Source organism: Zingiber officinale, unplaced genomic scaffold, assembly GCF_018446385.1.
Source record: "Zingiber officinale cultivar Zhangliang unplaced genomic scaffold, Zo_v1.1 ctg167, whole genome shotgun sequence".
NCBI lineage: Eukaryota > Viridiplantae > Streptophyta > Magnoliopsida > Zingiberales > Zingiberaceae > Zingiber > Zingiber officinale.
The window spans coordinates 125,991-141,748 of record NW_024589857.1 but is presented as its reverse complement, the minus strand read 5'-3'; the positions used below and the strand labels follow the sequence as shown (position 1 = coordinate 141,748).

Below are 15,758 nucleotides of genomic sequence, written 5' to 3'. Positions count from 1 at the left end.
TTATTTCTCATTGTATATCAAGGCGAAGTCCTTTAATAAAAGTGCCTAGTAATTGCTTTTCTGACCAATCACGAGTTTGATTAGAGAGTCGGTCGAATCGTCCTTGGTACTCTAGTACGGTTGTAGTTTGTTAAATTTTGGTCAATTCTCCATCAACATTTTTATAACCGGAGGGACCAAATCGATTGAAGAGTTCTTCTTTCAAATCCTCCCATTTTGGAGGTGGCATGTTTCAAGCCAGTCATACCATTGGATGCGTCGCTTTCAAGATTTATAGATGCTAATTCTACCTTTACATAGTCCGATGTGTTGTGGAAATGAAAATATTTTTCAGCCCTTGAAATCCATCCAATCATATGGTTTTTCTCCAAGCGAGGAAATTCTACCTTTATACATGGAAGGTTGTGCTCTCGATCTTCATTTGAGTTCGCTCTATAGTCATATTCTCGTTGTCGAGACTGCTGATTTGTTTCCCTTTTGATTAGTATGTTTGAGTTGGAATCCACCTCTAAACGGTCCTTCAATTCTTGTACTATTGTAACTAATGATGCCACAGTTTTTTCAAATTTATCCATTCTTGTCTAATGCTTAGCTTCAAATTTCAAAGTCCATTTGGCGTTAGGTTGAGATCCTCCAGTCGTCATGTGGATTTTCTTCTCTTGAAGTCAGGTTAAGACCATGCGCTTGTTGGTAGATGCGGCTTGAGGTGTTGAAGAAGTTGATACTTGATACTATAGGGCAATGATGAATTTAACTTGGCTCTGATACCAAGTTGATAGGAGTCTGCAACCTATCATGTGAAAAAATTGATAGAAAAAAAATAAAAAGGGGGATAGGATGATCACTTCGAGGGCATCAATATCCACTAATTAAGTGAAATTGATTAACTAAAAATAATTATTTATCGTCCAAAATTATATAACTTCTCTTTAAATAAGCATTTATACTACCTTTTTTTTTAAAAAAAATAAAAACCTAAACTAAAAATATATTTTCAAAAAAAAAGTCTACCTTATCTTATAAAAGGAAAAGATATATCCTATCACAAAGATAGGACATGGTGGTGTAATCGCTGGGTAAGACAAAATGATACTATTTGTTATTTACAAGATTAGATATTTATTCAAAATTTAAAATCGTTTTTAGCGTAGCCAATTTGTGTATTTGCTTTTATATAAATTTGTAATGGCGAGGAATCGAGAATGGGAGGCTGTCTCTCTGATAACTTCAATTATGTGTCATTCCTCATGCCAACCATTACAAATGTGTATAGAAACATATCACAAATTGACCAGGTCTAAAATGTCGGCTTGTTAAAATGAACGATCTTAAATTCTAAGTAAATATCTAATTTTGTAAACGACAAACAACATCGCTCTGTCTTACTTAGCTCTTGCTTGCACCATAATGTTGTATCTTTGTCAACAAATAGATCAACAAGAGGGTCGGAAAGAGATACTGACATTTAGGATTTCTAGTGCAAGAATATGAATTTCCTGACTCCGTCCCTGCCCTAGACATAGCAAAGTTGTAGTTGCATGGCATAGCTCTTTACTTGGCGTGGTTCATTAATGATGCTAACCCAATTGTAATATCTTGCTCATTCAAAATCATCTTTCCATGTTCCAGAGGACAACAAATGAAGGCAATTTCTCTTTGATTTCAAGTTATTTGTCTATATAAGTTGTTTCTCAATCGTATAGCTAGAATGTACATTTGTTTCAATATGTTTCATTGAGGACTACTCATAATTTTCTTATTTTTGATTAACTAAGTTGAGTAACCATATAGCAAGATTGATTTTCTTGTATTCCGTAATAAGTTTAGGATAAACCGTTACTTATTTTCACATACTACTCTATATTGTATGTATTTTTAAGTCATGAGTTGTGCATGTGTTTGTAACTGATACTCACCATTAACTTGTGTTTTTAGACAAATGTAGATGTCAATAATAGGATAAAAATTGAGAGGTACAATGGAGAAAACTTACAATATGTGTGCCCATTTACTTGTCATAGTACCTTCTATTCCTGGACGGCATCACAGAGCCAAATGAAAGACATTGGATTTGGCATTGGTGGGATCTGCAACTCTTCTGTCGGTGAGCAATTTGAACATTCAGATCTTAAAAAGTGTGAATGGAGAAGAGGAGGAAGAGAAGTAGTTCTATTGTGCATGGGATTTTGTTGGTTTATATTGAATCATATATATTGAGGATGTGAATAAATGCATGGGGAGAAGTTCTCTCTCATGTGTGGATGTACAGGGGGGTGCAAATTCAGGACTTAGATTGTATTGAACCAAGTTGACTCGTGTGCGGTCGCGACCGATTGGGGAAAAATTTACCCAAGCGGAACAATCAATATTTTGCCACATATCTTTTTGCTGCTTGTGTAACGGATGCATTAAAGAAAGATTAATGCAGAATCGAAACGACCAAGTAAAACATCGTTGTATCCTGGAAACAGACAACCCAAGTAAATCTCGAAGCACAGCCGGAGGTGAGCGAATTTGTTTCAAGGAAACTGCTACTCGCAGGCCTCGGTCAGCTTGCCCGGTCGGAATTTTCGCCCGACCTTACTGTCTGGTCTGTCCCACTGCAGACCTGGTCTTCCTTTCTGCAGACCTGGACATTCTGCTCTTCAGACTTGGTCTTCCTTTCTGCCGACCTGGACATTCTGCTCTTCAGACTTGGTCTTCCTTTCTGCCGACCTGCTCATATAGACCTGGTCATTCTGCTCTGCAGACCTGGTCTTCCATTCTATAGACCTACTGCTGCTCTGGTCTGTCACTCTGCAGATCTATTCTACCGCTCTGGTTTGCCGCTCTGCAGACATGCCCTGCCACTCTGGTCTTCTGCACTGCAGCGCTGGTTTGCTGCTCTGCCCTGCCGCTCTGCATATCTCTCCTGCCGTTCTAGTCTGCCGCTTTGTAGACCTGCCATGCCATTCTGGCCTACTGCTCTGTAGACTTGTCTTGCCGTTCTGGTCTGCTGCTCTGCAAACCTGCCCTGCTCTTTTGCTCTGCAGACTTGGTCTGTCGCTCTGGTCTGCCATTTTGCATACCTGCTCTACCGCTCTGCGGACCTGCTATGTCGCTCGACTCTGGTACGTTGCGGAAATCAGACCCTGTTGGTAGCCTGAGATTATCTGCTCAGGTCATTTCGACTGTAAGTTAAATTTAAATTTCATATAAATTTTAAATTCAACTAAGTCCCTTAAAATCTCCGACAAAATAGTTTATATTGTCCAACAATTTCTTTGTATTGAGAGAAATAGTTTGCCTTGCAGATCCAGCAACTGCAGCAGTGATGATTCAATGCGACGGTGTTCCTTTGATCACTTCGAGTCATGGAAATTGGGAACAGCCTCCAGTTGTGGTCATTGCTTCATTTCTGCGACGACATTTTGTTCCTCTTGGCAACAGATTGCCCGTTTTACTAGAGAAAACATGTCGATTTTCGCACCAAATTTTCAGTTTTATAAATAGATTCTTCTTATTTTAGTTTTAACTGTTTTATTAATTAAAATGCAAACGACAGGTAACATATGCTCTTGGAGCATTGTACTATCTTCGCACTCATTCTTCTTCAGAAGAGATTTCGAAGCCAGAAGTAGTGGAAATAATCCAAAGGTATGGGGCAGTCGGATCTATCAATCTCGTGCCGAGCCATTCGGCAAATGACCAAGTCTGCAGAACAGGGCCCAATAAATTAAAGGTCTGATTGGAATGAGGAGGGAGGGAGGGGGGAACAGAGCCCCGTAAATCATACATCTTTCGAATTGGCAGAGTGAAGTAGTGAGGGAGCATGATTTTTGAGATCGAGGTTGTTCAATCGACTGATGGTCTCTGATGACCCAATCGACACTTCGTTTGGGTTGACCAATTTTTAGATCTCAGCTTCCATCTCGATCAAAAGATTAATCTTTTTTGGTACTACGTGGAGGTTACCAATTTCGCGTATCATGTATGGAAATAAACATCTATTTTCATGTATATGTTTTTTGGGACAATCCTAAATTAACTTTATTATGCACTGTACTAATATTTCATCGTGATGTAAACAAAACAAACTGAGTTTTATATATCTTTGTTGAAAATGCAATTAAATTATACAAAATTTGTGTTCTTTCATCCCATGAATATTAGCCCACATTATTTTATACTTTCGTAACTAATTTTTTATGTTAATGAAAAATTAACTGAAAAATATGTTAGCTTACCTTTACTTAATGTTAATAGTATATTCTTTTTTTTTTAAGTCATTAGTGTTAATTATATTCCCTCTCATATTATGTAAAGAACGTTAGTAGAATATAATTCCAATGAATGCACGCAATTTCATCAAAGCCGACAACACTTCATGCCATCTACAAATTTAGCCAGAAATAGAAAAAATAATCTTGCGATAGATTTTCTTATAACTTAAATTTCACATGCCATTTTATCATTTCTACCTTTTTAAATAATATTCCTAGCCGTTGAACTTTCCATAATAGGGACGAGCTTCATCCAAATAAATCTAGGCTAGATTTTAACACGAGATATGATTCTCATAAATCTAACCAGCAAGATTCCACAGATCTTTGCTAGATCTCTGAAGACTCGAATCCAGAGGAAGCAGCATGTCTAACTTCACTAGATGCGCGGCTTGCAGATATCTTCGAAGGCGATGTTGCGAAGACTGCACGTTGGCTCCCTTTTTCCCCTCGACGAACCCCATGCGATTCGCATACGTCCACCGCGTCTTTGGGGCTAGCAACGTCGCTCGAATGCTACAGGTAGTTTTATTGATTCGAGCCACCGGACTCGCGTGCTTTGCTTTTCTACAAAACTTAATTAGTCGCGAACGTATTGGACAGCAAATTCCGGCCGAGCAACGAAGGCAAGCGGCCGATGCCATCGCTCTAGAGGCGTATTGGAGAGTGCAAGACCCGGTGTACGGGAGTGTTGGTGTGATATCGAGGCTTCAGCGAGAGATCAACGCGGCTCAGCGTGAGCTAGCCGAGACGCAAGCGAACATCGCACTCCATGCGGCTCGAGCCCAATCACCCACCACTCAATTTGATCCGTCTATAAGACATAATAGAGCGCCTGAGAATTAAAGATGTTAGTGTAGTTTATGATATAGTCTAAATTAGTAATTTGTATTAATGGTTAGTAGTTATTTATAATAAAAATGGTTTAGGGATGATCCCTTGGTTTAGATTGGTGGGATGAATGATCTCCATTTATAAAATAGGTGGGGATCATTCATCCCCACCATTCCATATCAAGGGATCATCCCCTGAACTGTAAAAAATGATTTAGAGGATCTGAACTGCTCTAAAAGGAAGAGTTATTTTAGAAACTCAAATTGGAAATTATTTGTCAAAAATGTTAAAATATACAATTTTTTTTTTTTTGAAAGTTTGGATGTTAATTTTATTGCACGAGATTTTTCATTAAAAAATAAAAGGAAAAAAAAGAAAGATTTTATTTTATTTTTTCTATTTTTAACTGAAAAGAATCTTTCTGCCAAATCGATAAATATTTTGATTTTGGTTGTTTAATCGACGCATCGAATCGGCCTCCAGACGAAACCCTCTTCCGCAAGCAACCGCTTTCTCTGTCTAGTCGCCGCCGGCGGGCGGCGCTGTTCTTCCTTTCTGGATCGGGAAGCCGATCGATCCGGGATCCCTTTTTCGATCTCCGATCGTACTGTCCGCGTTAGGTTCCCTTCGCTTCCCGCGCAAGATGATGTCTGCCAATCAGGAAATGGCGGTGTACTGCTTCGACACCCTCGTCGCGCACTACAACGGAGAGCAGGTGCCGCCCCCGGAATTCGAGGAAGGCCACCAGTATGAACCTTGGCCCTGCCTTTCCGTGTATTTTTGAATCTAAGATTGGGTTTTGATCAATGCTCTTTGCATCCTGACGGATTTTGTTGCATGATCGGAGGGGGTTTTAGTAATTGCTTGCTCTGATCAGTTATTTTGGGTAATTTTGGTGTTTGGTTGAAGGAGAAGGCGTATCCTAGATTGTTGGAATTGATTTCGCTAGACTGTGTTGTTTCTCTTTTGGGATTTTAGTTTCCTTTCCCCCAGTGTTGATGAAGCGACGAGATGATTAATTGTGTCGATCGTATTTGGGTTTTCATATTGACTATATTGTCAAACTAAGGGCTTTTCTGTGTTTTATAAATTTAGATCATTTTAGAATTCTCACCGTGGATGATCGGATAGTTTCTATAGCTAATTAGTTAGCCCTCCTTCACTATTATATTTTGATTTGCTCAATTTTTAAGATTTTGGTCCACTATTTCCATCTTACACAGCAATCGGAAGCTATCCCACTGGTGCTTATTTCTATAGCATTTGAAATTCAATCCTTAGTGGAGCCTCTTTTGGACAGCTTGAAAAAATCCTTAGCTTCACGTGTATAAGCAGATAGATTTTTTTCCCTCCATCTTTCTTTTTAATTTGGAGACTAAGATTACCAACAGCAGCTGAAGCATAAGTTCCATGATTTTTTTTCCTCGAATGATTTTGAATGTTATGATTAGAGGAACTGGCCTTTTGTGTCAACTAACTTTTGTAGGAGCTAGTGGCGTGACTATTGAATTTTAGATACAGACATCGGTTGTTGATGATTAGATTTGTAAAATATCTGAAGATATTATCTCATGAACTTATTTTGTGGCATTCAATTCAAGTGCTGAGTTCACCTTTCCTTCTTTGGTCGGGGATGGTCACTTTGCATTGCACATAATGAGGATTCTAAATGATAATCTTGATAGGATACTGAAAATCTCTGTAAGTTGTCAGATTTGTCTCTCCTTTTTCCCCTTAAAACAAAAGAATTCCTATTGTAAGAAATTATTGGGATGAGGATAGCAGCCATATTATCAGAACATGTTATTTGTCTATAATATTGTGTTAATTGCTGAGAATTTAAATAGAATTAGCTTGGAATTTTGAATTGCAATGAAAAACTTGATAACCAAAGGTTTCAAGTGAAGAAGAGCTCAAACCAAATATACAAATGTAAGTTCAATAGTAAGAAAAATAAGTAAGAGAATAGTTAACATGGATGGATAGGAAATTCCCTTAAGCATTTTATATTTCTTGAATTTATTATTTAAGAAGAAGATATTGATAAAGGTATTGCCAATAGGTTAAAAACTGGATGATTAAAATGGAGAACAATTTCTTGTCCCAAAGGCTAAAAGGAAGCTAAAAGAATTAATTTACTACTTTTTACACTTTTTTCCTCATAATTTGGGGCATTTAAGAAACATCACACGCACAAAAAATAATGTAACAGAGATGAACATGCTATGATGATGGTTAAGGTTATTAGAAAAAAATAAGAAAGCTTCTGTTTAGAGCAGCTAGGTGAAGCTCCAATAAATGATAAAAGAAGATAAATTTATAAAACATGGAACGTCTTCAAAGACATCAAATAAATTCTATAGTTTAGTTGAATTGGTAGAGTTGAAGGTGTGAGGAGCAGTGGGACACCAAACAAATTCTTTAATCTAATTAACAATTATTTTAAAGAACTAAATATAACTGGCATTAATGAGTTAACTTTGCATAGATTTCAATGGGGGGATATTCCATGCAGCTAACCACATTTAATCGGGACTAACATGACTGGTTGCAAAGTGATATTATTGCTTAATCTTGTGTATACCTTGTTGAATATCCAACTTAATTCTGATGGTATGCTTTCAGCCTCAAAATGTTGGGTTGATTAAAAACTACATAGACCTATCAAAGATTTACTGCCTGTTGGTATATACTAAAATGTTATTTCTATGAACATTGACTTCTTGGTGTTGCCTCGAAGTTTGATTTTGTCCAGTGGGTTTACTAAATATTCATCTTTTGAATTTTGATGGCTATCTAGTTATATGTTTTTTTTTTTGCTGAAACCACCCTGCTTTGTTGGAGGGAATGCCTCATAATTTCTTTCTAGGCCCTAGGCTACTCTTAGGCTTTTAGCATTATTTATGCTATTCTATTTTACGTCTGACAGTTAAATGTATACATTCTATTCACATGCCTTCTCCTGTAGATATTTTCCATATTCTTTCGTTACTGTGACCTACCCACTTCATATTATGTAGTATGAAAATACATTCATAACAACATTCTGAGGTCAATACTATTAATTGTGAGGTATCTGGTAGTATTTTATGCTTGACATTCCTTTCATTTGCTTTTCCTATGGATTTGAGCTTAACAATCTGGCATCTGTGCAATAAATCTGGTGAAAGTTTATAGAAAATAACTCACCTTTGTTAACTTTATTCATGGTGTGTAAACAGCTACCTTTATTGCTCAATGAACTTAAGGCATCTTTATTATATACACATCTATTTGTGGGCTAAACAAGAGGACTTTGTAATCTTCTACTCATATTGAGAATTGTACCATTTCAGCCCATTGTTTGTTACATGGAAGAAAGCAGTGAATGGATCAGAACCTCGTTTGCGTGGATGTATTGGAACTCTGGAAGCCCGTGGCATAGTCACTGGTTTTCGGGATTATGCATTAACTAGGTATTTCAACTTTATTCTGTAACCTGGAGATAATGACATTATATCGGTTATAGTGGTGCATTCGCAGTTAAATACAGATATGAGCATATATATTCTTGATCATTCCTAAACCACTTTCACATTTACAATTTTTCGATATGAATTATTTTGACATCACTAATTATTATTTGATAGAAATGGGACTCTACTTTCAACTTCTGTTTTTCTTGTTGACTAGCTATAAGAATGAAATCGTTGATGCTTATCCATTCTCTGTTATTAAATAAAGTCGTATTAGATAAATTGTTCATAGAAATGTACTTGTCATCATGTTTTAAGTTTTCATTTATTCAAGCCATTTCATCTGTGGAAATCTCTAACATGGTTGACTGAACTAACCCACCAGATTTCTCAAATCTGTCCTAGAAAGAAACTTAAGCATCAGAGGCTTTTTTTGTCAAATAAAATGGACAAAAATGGAAAGTGATGGATTGATTTAATATCAACTGATTTATCTGCTTTACATATCATAAATCTGAAGTAGAACCCAAATGGTTTGATTGATGTATCCAAAGATAAATGATAATTAATTAATTAACTAGAAAATTTTGATTGCACCAATTATACTGGTTAATGTACATAAGGAATTAAGGACCAAAATTTCCGTGTTACAGAAGTGTTGTCATGGTGGACTAAACTAAAGACATCTGTAATATGAGAAGTTGAAAACAAATCGTCAGCATAGAAGGTTTAAAATGTAGGCGTTCAAACTTGAAATACTTGACGAACCATTTTGCTACCTTTGATCAATACTAGCATGTACTGAGAATTGTTGGTAAAAACCTGTAGTTCTGAGCAATCAAATACAAGAGATTGTGCAAATCTATTATGGAATTTAGTGACACGTGTTCTTGGTGATCAATACTTTAGCACGGCATCAAAATTAGTATATCTTGCATTCTATTATGGTAATGTAGCATTTACAAATATATATTCTTATGCTAGTTCACATTTGGATTTGGACTAATCCAATCTTGCACGCAAGGGAAGCCTGCATAATATAAATATATAGGTTTCGATAAATGGGCAGTCAGTCAATTCTAACAATGAACATTTAGAGAGATAGTTATCCATTCTGATGAAAACTGTTTGCAATTTCAATAGTATCAATTTTTTCTCGACAGTTATTCTGATCTCTGCCAGCAAATATTTTCTGCTGAGTCCGCAATGCGGATAGCAGAAAATTCCTTGTTTCATTTCTATTAAATGAATTGGTTAAACATTTTGCCTACGAGTTTGCGCTTGCCGTATTAGTTTTTGTAGCTTCTCACAGTACAGGAACCTTTTCAATTTCACTTGTTTTTCTATGGCGCTAGATAGCTAGTGATCATCATTATTTTACAGTGCTCTGAGGGATCGCCGTTTCCCACCCATTCAGGCTAAAGAACTCCCCTATTTGCAATGTACAGTGTCTATACTAACCAACTATGAAACTGCTGCAAACTACCTTGATTGGGAGGTTTGCCACTTCGCTTTAATTCTGGTTTCTCTTTTGTAGTACATTCCTGCATTGTATACCAAATATGTTTCTTTCGAGCTAATAATTCTAGCCTCTTTATGTGATGGTCGTAACGATTTGGTTTCAGCTTTTAACAAAAATATTTCAGACGATTGTTAATTCTCTCAGATTGAAAAACATGGATTGATCATTGAATTTACTGACCCTGATTACAACACGAGGCGCAGCGCTACGTACCTACCTGAGGTAGCTGCCCATGAAGGTTAGTTTGTATGTCCTGCTCGGTTCATCTCTATTGACTTCTTTGTACAGCTTTTCCCCTAGAGATTGTTAAAATCCTCATCACCGCAAATATTTGAAACTTGTGCATGATAGTCTCACCATTAGGGTTCTGTTTGAGTTCATATATCTACATAGCAATGCAAACACGGTTCATAAGCCGAACCATTAAGGGAAGACTTTTATCCAATCGGCCAGGTTGATCGGTTGAATTTGACCTGATACCTCACTGACTGTCCTTGCTTCATTCCTTTCTTTTCTATTTTTTTGAACAGGTTGGACTAAGATCGAAACCATTGATTCGCTCATGCGAAAAGCAGGCTACAAGGGTGCGATAAGTGAGACGCTGCGCTGCCGAATTTGTGTGACTCGCTACCAGTCCACCCTTTACACCATGCACTTCCGGGACTATGCCTCCTATGTGAAGGACACTAGAGGGGCTGCTCCTGCCATTAACGGCACTAAACTTGCCCATTGATTCACCCGCAATGCAATTATTCGACATTATTAAACTCGATTCGAGGGGAATCAGCTTGTGTTCCCCCATTCAAATTGTCCCCCTCAAACATGTTTAACTTCTACCCGCGGGATCTTTATTATATATCCTTAACATCTATTGTTATATCGCAGGCGTGTAGCTCAAGAAGAGATGTGAGAGCCATTTCATTAGGTAAGGAAAAAAATGATAGGAATTTTATTAAATTTAAAAATCACATCAGATGGATCAATTCGATCGAGACTAGTGATTCAATATGTTTTTTTTTAAAAAAAAAGTTGTATTATTGATATTTTAATTTGATTGGCTAAACCCTTCGCATGTTAACAACTATTGAATGACAAGGAAAGAAATATGACCCTTATTAGTGCAAAGTAGTGATAAACTCAATCATCATCATCATCCTCCTCGACAAGGTCAATGGGTTTGTGATTTTGTGGGGGTCTACTTGGATCTGCCACCTTAAAATATTAATCCAACTGGGCACACCTCATCGAATACTACTACAACGATTAGTTCCGTAGTTTGGATCGAGTTTTTAATTCATATAAATATTGTCGAAGAACAATGTGGAATAATTAGGTCATACGGTACCGTGTTCCAATAAATAGACCAATTTGTGTTATTTTTCTAGCGACTAATTGTTATTATTGTTGTCGTTGTCTTAGTTGCTTGATCAGTGAGATCGATGTAGAGTTTGACTAGATCAAGTCGGAACATCTCTCAATGAGCATGCGATGGCTCATGAAGACTCTTTTTACTAGAGATCGATGTAGAGTTTGATTAACTCCACTTTTTATTTTCTTCTAGATGATAAGCACTATCAAATTCGGGATGTCAAAAGAGATGAGCTTATGATTAGACTTGACATAGATTCAAAACTGACAGTTCTTAATAAGTCGATCTTTATCGTCAAGATGATTATGGATCAGAATTATCGGTTCACTGTTAATTCCTTATATAAAAAATTAAATTATAAATTTATAAAAAAATTTACACTTATTTAAGTTATCTACATATCTCCTAGAATAGAAGGGAATCAAATTTCATATAGTTCTCTTATATTTTTTACCCTTTTACCTTAGTATTTACCTTAGTATTATTACTCACTTTTATTTTTCGTTTCCGCAGTATTTATTCCTTTAGTATCATATTTTTTTTGACTTTGTCATTCGTAAGTTGCATTCCTTGATTTCTTTTTTCAGCTTTAGTCCCATTGTCGAGTAATATTTTGACTTCCAACGAATCAGGAGGTAATGTCAATCGTCATTTATCCAATATGTTACTGTCAGCATTGAATGTCAGTTCCACAACAACTGTTGATATTGGACAAGTTAAAATTTCTTTGGTGATTATGGAAAGGACAGAAAAACTTTGTGATCACCACTTTAAGATATTATTTATTTCATTAAAATAAAAAAGAGTCAAAAAAAAAATCTTAAGTTCTATATGGAACTTGAGGATTCTCGTGGATATTTCGTGTTCTTTTAATAAAACTTGTATTTTGTAAGTTTTAAATTATTACTACTAGTATTTTGTATTTTAAAAATATTAATTTGTATTTCATATTTTATACTATATTCTTTATAAATATCATATAAATAATTTTTAATATTATATACAAATATTATTCGAAAGTAGAAGAAAAATCTTTAAATATAATTAAATATACAAACCTAACATTTAAATATAAGATAATTGCAACTAAATAAATTTTATTAATATGAAAAAAATATTTTTATTTATTTTCATTGCTAATACCTAAGAAGTTTTTTTTTTTGCTGATACCTAAGAAGATAAAAATTTATTGGTATTATTTTCATTTAAACTAACACTACACTACAAAAATTCTTTGAAATTAAATAAGAAGTAGAATAATAAAAATCAAAAAATTATTTGATTATATCATTACATATTTTTAAAATTCACAAATACTATTACAAATATTATATTGTTGTAAAAATAAATAAATATTAGTATTATTAATATTTTGTATAACAAATGAACATAATAATTTTTTATATTAAAATAAATCTTATAATAATTGATATATTAAATTCCAAGATATTGGTAGGTGGGAATTTTTTAAGACTCATTTTATTATTTATATAAAATTTATCATATTGTTTCATTATAAAGGGATGCGATTATAAATAAAAAATAATAGTTCTAATTAGTTTAATATGATTTTTTAAAATTCTTAATATATCTTGAATATATAAATTTAAAAGATGACATATACAGTAATATATGAAAAATAAACCACCAATAAAAGGTTGATATATAAATTTTAGTTCATCAATATTAACGGTGTTAGAACTAGCATTATCAAATACTATTGAAAATATTTTATGAGTTCTAATAAATATTTTATTAAAACTAGCATTATCAATTAATTATTCTCTAAAATATTTTATCAATATTAACTGTATTAAAATTAGTATTATTAAATGTATTTGTCTATTGATAAATAACAAAATTAGATCATTTCTTAGTTGACAAGGACACAGAGGATAAGTATAATTACCTTTTGCCAATTTGGAACTTAAAAGTAAAAGTTAAAGCATATAAAAATTACGTCATTGAGAATGATAATAAAGAAGATAGGTGTAAAATAATAAATAAGATCTAATAATCTCAATCGTTGAAGAGAATATAAAAAATGAAAAATGATATGCACAAGGAAAAAAAACTCAATGAAAACTTCAAGGATAGACACATAAAGTGATGGGGCCCACAAAAAGTGAAATGGTGGGCCATGACTTTATGTGTCTATCCTTGAAGTTTTCATTGAGTTTTTTTCCTTGTGCATATCATTGCTCATAAAAAATATCCCTCATTTATCTCAAACGGTTAGAAGAGCTATCGGTTGACTGTTCCAATGTTCGAAAAAAAAATAAATTGAACTAGCGGGTTAAACCGACGGTCAATTACAATTTCTAATCCGAAACTAACGGGACCTGATTATGAACACGGGCCGGGTCTACTTACTACTGATAGGGCCTGATGGTGCGTCTATCACTAGATCGATATATGCTTGACTCGTTACTCACCTCTCTAGTTTCTTAGTGATAATTAATAATTTCATATAATAATTGATGTGGCAAAGGCGACATGGACAGCAGGTAGGCTTAAGACTCGGTCAACACACAGTCGGTTCGGCTTTTCTCGGGCTAAGTCAACCCAACCTACAGTCTGGTTCTACTCCAGTCAACCGACTCACCATTGAGCTTGAGTCTGACCATTTAGATTGCTCCCGAGCTATGCGACACGACGATTATAATGGTGCAACTTAATTGTTAACCTATCGCTTGATCTCAACCGGAATAATAATATTAATAAATAAATATTAATAAATCATGATTATTGTTTAGTTGTTTGATGTGTGTGTGTATATGTATGCGGACTTGAGAGTTGAGAAAGGAAGCTTGAGAGCCTCGAGAAAACGTCATGGCTAGCAACTGCAGGGAAGAGGAGAGCACGTCCCGGTCGCCGGAAGGGATGGCGGAGGAGGTGCCGGCGGGCCTCACGGCGGAGGAGTACGCGTATCTACGGCCCAGGATCGATTCTCACCACCGGTACGGCGTCGGCCCGGGGCAGTGCTCGTCGTTGCTGGCGCAGCGCATCCGCGCCACGGCAGCCGCGGTCTGGGCTGTGGTGCGGCGGTTCGACCGGCCGCAGGTCTACAAGCACTTCATCCGCAGCTGCGCCGTCAGGGACGGGAGGGAGATCCGGCCGGGGTGCCTCCGCGAGGTGATCGTCGTCTCCGGGCTGCCCGCGAGCACCAGCACCGAGCGGCTCGACGTCCTCGACGAGGATATGCGGGTGACGGGGTTCACCATAGTCGGCGGCGAGCACCGCCTTCGGAACTACAGATCGGTCACCACCGTCGACGAGCTCGGCTGCGGCGGCGGCGCCGGCGCCGACCAGATCTGGGCGGTCGTGCTGGAGTCCTACGTCGTCGACGTGCCCGAAGGGAACACCAAGGAAGACACACGGCTCTTCGCCAACACCGTCGTACGCCTCAACCTCCAGAAGCTTGCCTCCGTAGCGGAGGCCGCGGCGGCTGTGGCGGAGCGGCGGAGCTGAAGAAGGAGAAGAAAAAGGTCTTTTTCAAAATTAGGAATTCGAAAACTGGTATTTCTAGGAATACCCCTATTTTCGACAGGAAAATTACGGAAACATGCTTCTACTTTTCTACATCACAGAAGACCCCTCTCAGGCCTCCCTCTCTTCCTCCTCTGTTGCTCATCTTCTGGGCACAAACCTGAATGTTTCAGTAATTCTCCCTTCTCTCCTCCATTTTCTTCTGCAACTTTATATCAAAAAAAGATTTCTTATTTCTCTCCAAACGATCGAATTGTGGAATTTGTCCTCTGCACTTTGTTTTATGAATAAAAAAAAGGAAAAAATCCAAAAAAAAAAAAACAGAGAGTAATCTCCCTTTGTTCAGTGTTCATGAAACAAAACAAAGAAAATGACATTTGGGATTGTTGATGAACCTCTTTTGGCTTCTTGTGTTACTACATCATTCAATATTTTCTCAGCTTTTGGTGGTTGATATCGATGGCGACAGAGCTTGTTCTTGGTTTTATTCTTCAGTAAAGATGTGCCATTGATGGTGGAAGTGTATCTCAAGTCCCAAATTAGGAAGTTGGGGTTCCTTGTAACCAATCTCTTGCCATAATTGAGCTTCAACTTCAAACTCAATGCACCAGTTGCTCGCGTCATACCGAAGAACTAACAGGGTTCGAGTTGAATATCAACTAGTCTTGGCCTTTCATATGTAAATTGCAATGCCAAGCTCTGTTTACATATCATTGTAATTATTTGTATTTCACGTGGATCCAGTGGTCATTTGATCAAATGTGTAATTGCAAGAACTTAAGTGGGCAAATTGAAATGCTGCTAAATTAGGGGAGCAAAATGAAACT

At 36.5% G+C, this 15,758-nt stretch overlaps 2 protein-coding genes across 2 annotated transcripts; both read left to right on the top strand.

Moving 5' to 3' along the window:
* The first annotated feature begins 5,540 nt into the window (after positions 1-5,540).
* LOC122036501 (uncharacterized protein At2g38710-like) lies at positions 5,541-10,950 on the top strand. The gene is made up of 5 exons (XM_042595836.1): positions 5,541-5,843; positions 8,432-8,551; positions 9,935-10,049; positions 10,218-10,311; positions 10,604-10,950. Exons 1-5 carry the CDS (start codon positions 5,740-5,742, stop codon positions 10,804-10,806), a joined length of 636 nt encoding a protein of 211 aa, XP_042451770.1. The 5' UTR covers positions 5,541-5,739; the 3' UTR covers positions 10,807-10,950.
* Positions 10,951-14,241: 3,291 nt separating this feature from the next.
* On the top strand, positions 14,242-15,691 carry LOC122036482 (abscisic acid receptor PYL10-like). The gene has a single exon (XM_042595809.1). The coding sequence runs from the start codon at positions 14,275-14,277 to the stop codon at positions 14,911-14,913; it is 639 nt and encodes a 212-aa protein (XP_042451743.1). The 5' UTR covers positions 14,242-14,274; the 3' UTR covers positions 14,914-15,691.
* Positions 15,692-15,758: the final 67 nt, after the last annotated feature.

Coding starts and splice junctions, on each gene's coding strand:
- LOC122036501 (XM_042595836.1), top strand. CDS start 5,740: ATGATGTCTGCCAATCAGGAAATGGCGGTGTACTGCTTCGACACCCTC. Junction 10,050..10,217: donor CAAACTACCTTGATTGGGAG/GTTTGCCACTTC, acceptor TAATTCTCTCAG/ATTGAAAAACATGGATTGAT. Junction 10,312..10,603: donor TGAGGTAGCTGCCCATGAAG/GTTAGTTTGTAT, acceptor TTTTTTGAACAG/GTTGGACTAAGATCGAAACC.
- LOC122036482 (XM_042595809.1), top strand. CDS start 14,275: ATGGCTAGCAACTGCAGGGAAGAGGAGAGCACGTCCCGGTCGCCGGAA.